This window comes from Astatotilapia calliptera, chromosome 16, assembly GCF_900246225.1.
Source record: "Astatotilapia calliptera chromosome 16, fAstCal1.2, whole genome shotgun sequence".
NCBI lineage: Eukaryota > Metazoa > Chordata > Actinopteri > Cichliformes > Cichlidae > Astatotilapia > Astatotilapia calliptera.
Window position 1 is genome coordinate 9,260,918 of NC_039317.1, and position 11,187 is coordinate 9,272,104.

The 11,187-nt window shown below is 39.8% G+C and overlaps 2 protein-coding genes across 3 annotated transcripts in view; one reads left to right on the forward strand and one right to left on the reverse strand.

Annotated features, from left to right (window-relative positions):
• Nucleotides 1-5,119, reverse strand: part of fhip1b (FHF complex subunit HOOK interacting protein 1B) — a 34,506-nt gene extending 29,387 nt beyond the window's left edge. For both annotated transcript variants that reach the window (XM_026144199.1, XM_026144198.1), the window contains exon 1: nt 4,766-5,119. The gene's annotated coding sequence lies outside the window, so the exon portion shown is untranslated. The remainder of the gene's footprint in view (nt 1-4,765) is intronic.
• Nucleotides 5,120-6,509: 1,390 nt separating this feature from the next.
• On the forward strand, nt 6,510-11,138 carry cnga4 (cyclic nucleotide gated channel subunit alpha 4). Its single transcript, XM_026145037.1, is given in 7 exon segments — nt 6,510-6,605; nt 6,710-6,816; nt 7,087-7,670; nt 7,785-8,030; nt 8,264-8,429; nt 10,346-11,098; nt 11,101-11,138. Coding segments are annotated over 7 exon segments (1,938 nt in total). The 5' UTR covers nt 6,510-6,561.
• Nucleotides 11,139-11,187: the final 49 nt, after the last annotated feature.

Below are 11,187 nucleotides of genomic sequence, written 5' to 3' on the forward strand. Positions count from 1 at the left end.
AAGTTTTAAAAAAAAAAAAACAAGCGACCGAAGCTATTCTGTTATACCTGTATGCAAAAAATACACTCCACCCAAAACATTTTAAAGTTCAGCAACACTGATCGGTCTAATAAATTTAAACCTACACCATCCTCCCTATTCTGGTATTTTAAAGAGTACTTAGTAGAAATATTAAGCAACCTAACTAATAGGGTTGCCAACTCCCAGCAAAAATATTAGGGCGGGGGGTGGTTCCCTTGTGGTGGAACCACATACCTCATAGCGGCTCAGCTATGAGGTATGAGGCCAATCACCGTGGTGTCATCGCCCTTAATCGATGTAATCAACTTTAATTTAATGCAAGTGTAAAACAAATGCACAGAAATCAATTATTTTTCTACAATAATTAAATAGATTCAACATCTTTCTTCAACAGAATTGCAGACTGCACAGATAGTACCTTCCCAAAGGAAAAAGTACTATAGCTTATTAGGGTGTATATTAGACTTATTAGTTACTATATACAATAATGGATTTCTATACATTTAATCGGATGACCACTTTTGTTGCAAGATTCGGATAATTATTTAATCAAAGTTTTTAAATGACATAACAAAGAAAAGTATTTCTTTGTGCCCCCCTCTCCCTGTTAATGCCCTACCTGGCCACCGACAAAACTTTGCTAGACCCGCCCCTGCACAGTTACCAGCTGTCAGCTACTTAGAAAAGGATCCTGGTGTTATTTGTCTCTCAGAAACAGTTCATAACTTCCCTTCAACTCATTCATGTCACCTAAAAGGTAAACCTGTTTCTCCATCACCTGTTCAGCTCTGATGATTCAGTAAGGACATCTCCTGGTTTCATCTTGATGTTTCCCTCTCACCACATATCCAAACCATATCATGACCAACAGCATTTACAGCCATGGCTCCAGCAAACCTCAGTTGATACTAGAAATTAATATTAAATAAATTTTAACAACAGCTTATCACGCTTAAACGTGCTGCTGTTGTTTATCCGCTGGTCTCCTCTTTCTAGCGCAAAGTGGGCGATAAACAAACAAGAAAGGCGGGACTTGTGGCAGAAAAGCCGATCAGCTGATCATTGATCAGTTTCATGTTTGAACTAATAACAGGAGAGGAAGGGGGAGTGAATGAGAGAAGTAGATGCAACTGCGCAGCAACGACAGAATAACTCCAGCTTTGTGTCTATTTTTTTATTCTAGCTGGAGTACGGGACAAATCGCTTCCTTTTCACCTCAATATGGAACTCCGATGGCCAGTCCAGCTGTGGCTCAATATATTAGTTGTTAAGCTTAACGTGGAAATACTCTGCAAACATTCAGGGATGAACTTACACACTTGCTTTACTTCTCTGGGATAGTTTTTGCCAAGATGAAATGCTGCGGTTAGGAAGCATGTAGCGAGGCTCCAAATGCTCCAACAGACCGCCAACAGGTCTCGCAGACAACAGCCGCTCTATCATGTGACACATACTGCTCCGATGCGCCGAGCTGGGTTACGCCAAGTAGCGCGTTTTGTGAGATGATTGTGTGATACTTCGGATCGAATTACATTTTTTATTTCTCTCCAATATCCGATCCAGTAATTTAAGTCAGTATCGGACCGATGCAGATACGTAATATCGGATCTGTCCATCTCTACTAAAGACACAATTTTATCCCCCCCCCATTGTTTTTGATGTGTAACACTAGTTTATCCTTTGAGTTAAGTGCTTTGTTTAATCCTTGAATGGTCTGGACTGAAAAAAGGTGAAAAAGCAGCCAAAGTCCAAAGAAAGACTTCAAAAGATCTTAAGAAACTCTGACTCCTTGGAAGCAAAATGTAAAGAAATGAATCCTGGCTCAAGACGTTTGCACAGTGTTGTATGTATTTCCTATGGATAACATCCCTTAGGCTTGATAAGTTAGTAAGTTCACTTTAACTGAGATACATAAATGTTAAAGTAGATTTCAAACCTTTGTTATTGTGGCCACATGATGTGGAACAACATCACATGAACTGGACTTGGATCACACGCAAGAGGTCTACCAACGTCATGCTCAACTTCCCTAAATCAATAAGGCTCAAATGCTTCTTTTTTTTTTTTCCTTCGCTCCCCTGATAGAGAGTATTTACACACAAACAACAAAGGAAAAGATGGGTTACTATAGTCCACACTTTTTAATGACTCACTGTTCCTTAACATCTGATTCAAACTTAATGACACTGCTTGAAAACTGCTTCAAATGCATAAATTCATAACGAGGATAAAAATAAGATGATTATCTTACCCTAAATGAAGTTTAAGGTAACTGCTGATGCAGCTACTGTGCACCAGCATTTTAAAACTTTCTGACCCCGATGTGCAGGAAGTAGAAAATACAGTATATGGCCATTCAGCTTTAGTTTTATTTCAGGTCACACTGAATCATAAAATGTTTCAAAGTTCAACTAGACATTCCACTGGAGGGAGGCTGCCTTCATAAAGAGAAGTATTTGCCAAAGCTTAGTCATGAAGAACACCAAAGCAGTCTTGACTGCTACAGTCTCATAATGCAAAGTCTAAAGGTCAAGACCTATTTTATACTAACTAAAAGTATTTATGTGAAAAACTTAGAGCCACTCCTGCCTTAACCAGAAATTCTCCACGTCCACTCATATCCACGAGGACTGATGATAGTTACTGATAACATCTGTGACTCAAGTAGTGAGCAACCATAGACAAGACATGAGGACTTAAGGGTGTCAGCGGCTACACAACAGTGCTTTTTGTTGGCTTAAGTACCAGTGGTTCTGTAGGTGGTGTATGTGCCAAGACAGCAATTCATCTGGAACTGAAAAGGGTGGCATACACCTACAAGTGTTTTTCTCTATCCTTACATGTTGAAGAAGAAGAGGAAGGATGTCAAAGAGTCATAAACAATATAAAAGATGGATGTAGCTTCCATGTAGCCAAAATTAAGCCTATATGGGAGGCCTTAAAAATGAATTCTATCTGAAGGCCACCAGATGGCGATAGCTGTGGTTGAACAAAAGACTTCCAGTCCCGTAAAAGACTACACGAAACGGCTTTCGGTCTCAATCTCTGTAAACACTTTGCTGATGAGTTTATGGGGTCAGGTACACATTTAGGGTAAAGTCTTGGTCATACCGTATTTCAAAGAGGGAGGCCTGTACATGCCACAAAACTGCACACTCACTAGCTAATGACTTGTGACTGACAAGTTGTTAGCCACACAATTTCACAGTCAGACCAGCCTTTCCTCATCATCTGGGTTTTTTGGGTTTTTTTGTCTTTTTGCAACCAAGGTGGCAATGGCAGAAACACTCATCTTGAATCTTTAAAACAAACACTGAGGTTATGTTGTAGCAGCTGTGATGATTGACTTGCATAAGGTTGTAATAAACTTGAGTGACATGACATCTGGAACAGGGTTTTATTGAACAAAAAAGAAAATGATTAGTGATTGTTTATCAACTTTCCCTGCAGTGTACTAACTAGTTAACAACTTACAATTAAACCACTGCTTGACTCTTCCTCATCAGCGGCTCAGCTATGATGCACACTCGTGCCTCTGCCACTGCCTACTGCTTTTTCTGCATCAATGTATATCAGAAAAACATATATCCTATATCTTTAACTGTGACAGGCAAATATTATTAAAGCAATACATGAATCAGGCTGTAGAAACAAAAGAATACTTTCAGTCTGCAACCACCATCATTTTTTCTGTATAAGAAAATAATATATGAATGTGATTTTCCTTTGCATAATCCAAAGCTATTCTAACAGTGCAGACGTGAACTAATAAGACACCTGGAGGAACGTGTGCTTATTTTCTAATACCGATTCATCTGGTTTTTTAATCACATATTTCCTGCCCCAATGTGGCACACTTATATTGACTCCTCTCTAGATCAAATTTAAATAATCATCCAACACTGAAGCCATAGCACCGGTAAATGTTCACATCTAGGAAGCTGAATTGAGCAGAATCTGGTACATTTTTCTTGAAAATGACCCAAAATGCTAAAAACTGAAGTCGTTACAGATGCTCTTCTCTTCATCTGAAAACCGCAATTTTATTCTTACTCTTGTAAGGCTGAAAGATGTGTCTGAAAATAGTTACACGTTAACTTTCTGTTAAGATGGTGAAATTATTATCTAAACCCAGTGAATAAAGATAAGCAAGAGTGTACGTTCTCAAACAGACAAATTTAAGCGATTAATGAACAAGGCTTTTCTATTCAACCATGATTTAATCTGTTGATGTGATATGCATATATGTGGCTTATTCGAGATGGGGGGGATCTACTAGTTATTCTGGGCACAGAAGTGACAGATTATTAGAGTTGTGTAGTTATAATTCCAAAGTCCAACCCAGTCCACAGATCTAATTCAAAGTTCACAGGTAAGATCACAACATAAATCATCAATCACTGCAGTATTTGGGGGTCATGTGTCCCGTTCAATCTGACAGACTGCTAGAGCACATACAGTGCACACAGCAAATACTACGCCCTTTCCCCTAAACCGGTTGGTTTGTCATGACTTAGCAGCACTTGAGCTTTTCTGCACTACATCTCACTTCAGCCAAGCGAGGCTCCTTACGTTGTGGTTCGACAGAAAACAACAATGTATTTCAAATGCAAGACGGAGGACCAAGCTAATTGACACTGCAAATATAATCAGCTACCTTAGAAATGCCAGCAACGCATATAGTTAATTTATCTAGTTGTCATGCTGTTGAACTTCACTATGAGGTCATCGAGAATCTGCCTACCTTGTGTGAGTCTCAACAGTTGTTGCGAGGTGGTGTTTTCCTTGGGCAGCTACCTGCTAGCTGGTTGCTAGTAAGTTAGCGCTGGTATGCTGCTAGCGACTAGCTGCTGATGAATTCCACAATGTCAGAGCAGTAAGCGATTACAAGATAGGAGGCGACCAAAAGACAACCGGCAAGACAGACCACAGTGAGTCAGGGACGCTAAGAAATTAACCACTCCTTCACTGAGGCTGCTGTGCATCCTGTTAGCAACAGATAAACATCCCATTTGATGGTTTCTCAAACACTCTTCGCTTTCCCGCAGCCATCTTACTTTAACTCCGCCCACACGTCTTCTCTGACTCACAGCGACGCTGCTTCGCACAGCTGTATGAGGGCTTTAAAGTGCCCAGATTATATACACTGCGTGCTAAACACAATGCACAAAGCTGAAACTTGTGAAAAATTGCTTGGCACCATGTCTGACTTTGGAGTTAGTTTGCAGTCCTCACCTCTTAGTCGGATAATTGCTTTTTATCAGTGGACCTGAAAGCTCCAGTTACTGCACCTTCAGAAAAGCCATGCAAATAAACTAAGCACAGGCAAATAAGGAGAGCTTATCTAAACGTAAAGACCCGCAGCAGTCAAATAAAACAGCGTAGCTTAAACATGGAAATATGGAAAGCAAATCCACATAGCGAATCCAGAAATGTATGGAAGTTTTTACCACTGGGGAAAAAGAAAAGCCATTTATAAGTGTTAATTTTGTATTATTATGTCAACATTTTAAGTTGAGTATTTCAAAATTTATTTTACACCAACTATATTGTAGGCTAAAGACTTTACAATATTACAAGAAGATGACAAAAATTAAACAATCTCAATAATCAAGTCAAATTTAAGGTATATTAAAAAAAAATCCATACCCTATTAATTTATAGACACACAGTGACATCTTCTCTGTAGTTTGGGCTCTATAATCCTGTCAGTGTTTGCTGTGTCTGAATTTTAAAGAGATAGCCTGCCCTTGTTTTCCGAGAGAGTTAAGAATTCCCAGAAGACACATGACATCTGTTATGGTTTCCCTCCATAGAGACCAGCATCACCAGGCAGTGATCAGGTAGACCTGGGTTGTTGTTAGGTGGACTCTACAGTGGTGCCTGTGTGTTCCTCTTCATCATGAGCAGTACTTGCCTAAAAAATACGTTCATTTAAGACCGATGTTTGGAAAATGGATATAACAGGTGGTGTTAGTATCAGAGGGAACCGATGGCAGAGGCTGTTTAGGCGGCAACAGGGGCAGAAAGCCAGTGGGGAAGGACACGATGGTGTCAAGGATAAGGGAAAACATAACACTTTCCTGGGCAGAATTTTGAAATTTAAGTAAGTATTATTGATTAAGCTGAATCTTTTTGGAAAAAGAAAAGTGCAGCTGTGATACAACAACAACAAGGCTGTTATTCAATTAGGCAGCTTGTAGAATGACAACATGTTTCTAATTATTAAGATTTAAAACATTTGACCTGTTTGAGATAATTAACACAAATTAGATCAGATATAATATCATTTATTCATGACAAGAGTCTTTCATTGTTTTGTTTGGGCTCCTGTTTTGGCAAATATTTCACAGTGAAAAATCCTAATACATTTTCCTGTCACAAGCAATGCTTTGGTTAATAATTTGACTATGACAAGTCTCGAATCATAATATTTATGTGACTCTGTTCTTCTCTTCTTTCCCTTCTTCAACATTTCTCAGCTGGAACGAGTTCATTGTTGATCCAGCTGAGCAGTTTTATTATGTCTGGATTCAGGTCATGACACTACCCATCGTTTACAACTGGGTAATCATCATTTTGAGGTAAAGTAGTGCAGTGTGGTATGTTTGCAAATGGTAATCATTCCTAAGCATATAACAACAGTGCGTGATAGGACATTTTCTGAAGCAATGCTTGTGTTTTTCAGGACTTGTTTCACTATGATAGCACTGAGCTATCTCCCTGTGTGGCTTACTCTGGACTATGTGTCAGACCTCATGTATATGATTGATATGATCATCACTCTTCACACTGGTAATTCTGTCGGTTTACAGTGGGAGTTCAAATTCCAACTTACTTTTGTCACGTGCAAGTTTTACATAACCCTTTATCATATTAAATATGACAGTCTTTTTTCCCTAGCTGCTTCTATTCATGTGGCCGCTGTAGCTATGGCTATAGCTATAATGAGGAAAAGTCATTTGGATGCTTTCTAACAGTTAGAGCCAACCTGTGTATTGATAAATTACATCACTGTATGATGAGTATTCTGGGCTTCATTAAACACTGTTTTTGCCTCTTCAGGTTACTTGGATCAGGGCATCCTGGTCAAAGACCTGATTCAGTTGAGGAAGCGCTACCTGCGCTCTAAACATTTCCTCTGGGACCTGGCTTCCATTCTTCCTTTCGACTTCCTGTATTTTGCATTCGGCATCCAAACTCCTCTGGTCAGAATCAACCGCCTTTTGCGTATCCCACGACTCAACGAGGCCTTGGACCGCATGGAGACAAGAACCTCCTACCCCAACACCTTCCGCATTGCCAAGCTCATGATCTACATCTTTGTGCTTATCCACTGGAATACCTGTCTGTACTTTGCGCTGTCCAGCAGCCTCGGCTTTGGAAGTGATCCTTGGGTTTACCCTAATATCACCAACACAGAGTTTGGCTCCATGCGACGTCAGTACTTTTACTGTTTCTGGTTTTCCGCTCAGATTTTAACCACAGTGGGAGACGTCCCCCAGCCAGAAAGGGAAGAGGAGTTCTTGTTTATGATCGCAGACTTGCTCATTGCTGTGTTGGTGTTTGCGTCAATTGTTGGCAATATCGGCAATGTCATCACAAGCCTAAGAGATCGCGATAATGTCTTCTTCCCTAACCATGAGCTGGTAAGCTGATGGAAGAGCCAAGCTTATTGAAAAGACTTTTAATAATGAAGATTGTGTGATAGCTTTCTTTAGCTAACATTTATAGAAAATCAAGTTTTTCTTTCCTTCTTTCAGGTAAAGGCATACCTGCGTAGTCATCACATCAGCAAGGAGCTTCGAGAGCGTATCAACAACTGGTACCAGCATCTTTACATCAACAAGAAGATCATGCGAGAAAATGAAATCCTGCAGCAGCTGCCTCTGCATATGAGGACAGAGATCACGGTCAGCGTTCATCTTCGCACACTCTCCAAAGTCACCATCTTCCAGAACTGCGACAGAAGTCTGCTGGAGGAGCTGGTTCTCAAACTAACTCCTCAGGTCAGAAAGCTGGCAAAGCTGTGTTTGTAACTTATAGTCACTAATTTGTTTATAGAGCACACAACTAAAGTGAATGGCACCTGCTCTCTGTGGAATGTGGTTCAGTAGCTTACTGTTATCTTGCAGATCCAAATTTAACACTGTTGTTGGTTTACCTTGACAGTGCTTTTGGAATATAACAATCCTTTGAGGCTGATGAAGTCTCACCTGCTCTTTATCTTTTTATCTTGTAGGTGTTCAGTCCAGGAGAGTACGTCTGCAGGAAAGGAGATGTGGGCCATGAAATGTACATCATCAAAGAAGGAAAATTGGCAGTTGTGGCAGATGATGGGGTTACAGAATTTGCTGTGCTGAGTGATGGGAATTTCTTTGGGGAAATTAGTATCCTTAACATCAAAGGTATGTTAAGTGATTTGGGCATGCTCTTACAAGTGAATTTGTTTAGCTGGTGAAGAGACACATGGACAAGAAGCAGGCCAGCTCTTTTTCTTCAGTTGTCTAAAAAATAAAACCGAGAGTCTCAACAATGGTAAAAGTATTCTTCCAGACTATTAGAGATGCTTGAAATAGACAAGTATTCTCTATAAAAGGAGGGAACGTGATTTCTGCACATTTAAAGTGAAGAATTACGACTAAAATACAAATTATACTAAGAGTTTTTTAATTGTAGTACAGCTGAAATTCAAGGTGGAGCCTATAATTCTGTTCACAGTTTTCACAAGAAGATGACTCAGATGAAAGAAAATTGCTTCTGAAGGCATCTAAAAGTGCATAATTGGAATCGGGAATGTTGGTGTATGAAGAAAGCAAACAAGTTTACTTTCAAGTGGTTGTGCTGAATTACAGTTTTTACAGATTTGCAAAAAATCTCTAGAAATGTCCACAACACCATAACATACATACAACCACAGGTCCAAAAAAGTTGGGACATGGTGTAAAATTTAATGTAAATCTCACAACCCCATATTGCATATTGAATAGAATATAGAGAATGTATCCTGTTTAACCTGAGAAAATGCAACATTTTAAGAAAGACTTTAGCTCATTTTGAATGTGATAGCAGCAATACATCTATAAAGTTGGGACAGGGCCGTGTTTGACTCTCTGTAACATCCCTCTTCTGTTAACAACAGTCTATAAACATCTAGGAACTGAGGAGACCAGATATAGATGATAAGATTTTCAAAGGGTCCACAATTTTATGCTAACATTATTTTGAAACGCTATTGTTAATAGAATATTGGTTTATAAGATTTACAAATTATTATATTCAGTTTTTTATTTACAGTTTAAACTTTTTTGGTAAGTCCAAAGGTATTTTTGGGAGTCTCTATAATTCCTACTCTATTGGTGTAGTTGAAGCTGTCAGTTGGATTTTTCTTTTTTTCACATTCAAAATATTATGGATGATTATTACTACTTTCTTTTACTATTTTTCTTTATTTGTTTCCTTGACATACTACTACACACTGATGGCAGTTAAAAAACAGCCACCTGTATATACAGGTGGCTGTTTTTTAACTGCAATCAATTGGAATTTGCTTTGAGGGCTGGTGTCCAGTCACGTAGGAACAGGAAGGACCCATCCCCAAAATATTCCCACAGAGTTGGGAGCATGAAATTGCTGCAAAATATTTTTGTATGCTGAAGCATTAAGAGTTTCTTTCACGCGAGCTAAGGGGCTGAGTCCAACTCCTGAAAAACAACTCAACACCACAATCCCCACTCCACTAAACTTTACACTTGGAACAGTGCACTCAGACAAGTACTGTTCCCCTGGCAACATTCCCGAAAACAGATGGAAAAGCATAATACGCCACTTTATAGAACACATCTTCACTGCTCTGGGATCTAGTGGTGCATGTTTTACCCCACTGCATCCAAGACTTTATACTGTGCTTGGTGATGTATGGTTTGGATGCAGCAGCTCGGCCATAGAACCCCATTCCACATTGCATCTACATCTACATTGCATTGAGGAAATTTCAGAACTGGACTTGTTGCACTGGTGGTATCCTATCACGGGCCCATGCTGGAATTCACTGAGCTGCTGAGAGCAACAAATTCTTTCACAAATGTTTGTAGACGCATTCTGCATGCCTAAGTGTTTGATATTATACATCTGAATTCAATGATTTGCATGGATTGCAATATAGTGTATATAGTGTATAGTGTATATTCAATTAATTTAAGACCAAAACAAGAATGATTGGCTGGTTTTAAAAGTCTTGAATAAACCAACAAATGTTGGTAACATCCTTAAAATTTTTAGGTTTGTCAGGTTTTTACAGAAATACTATTCTCTTTTATTACAGGTAACAAGTCAGGCAACCGCAGGACTGCCAACATCCGAAGCAATGGGTACTCTGATCTCTTCAGCTTGTCCAAAGAAGACCTGACAGATGTATTATCGGAGTTCCCTGCAGCCAAACGTCACCTGGAGGAGAAAGGCCGACAGATCCTCACTAAAATGGGCATGTTGGAGGAGAGTGGGGAGAAAGAGGAAGGGGAGGGAGAGAAAGTGGAAACCAAGATACAAAGACTAGAGAGCAACTTGGAGGTTCTGCAAACTAAATTAGCTCGACTAATGATGGAATTGGAATCGAGCAACCGCAAAATGCAGGCCAGGGTGGCGCAGCTGGAGCTGGAAGTTTCAGAACTGGAGACTCAGCTGTCAGAAGATGATGGAGAGAGAGACAGAACATTGGGAAGAGGGCAAGGTGTGGGTAGGGAGGCTGAATGGGAGCGAGAGGAGGCAGAGGGAGAGGAGGAGGAGGAAGAAGAAGGCTCATATATGAAGGGGGAAAAACAGGGACATGGAGATGATAGTAATGATGTCACCAAAGAGGGAGATGGTGAGAGCACTAAAAGTACAAAGGAAGATGCTGAAAAGGTGGTAGAGGGAGATAAATGTAGGCCAAAAAACCCAGATAATCAAGGAGATAAAAGTGAAGATGATGGAGAGAAGATCCAAGGAGATGACAGACCTGGGAAAGGAGATGGAGCTGAGATTGAACCTGAAAATGGGAAAGAAGCGAAAAGTGGAAAGAGAGAATCTGAGGAAGGGAAAAGGAGGAAAAGGATAAGGGAAAGAAAGCTGAAAGGTAGAAGAAATGAACGAAAAACTAAGAAAAAATGAAAAGAAATGTGAACTGTG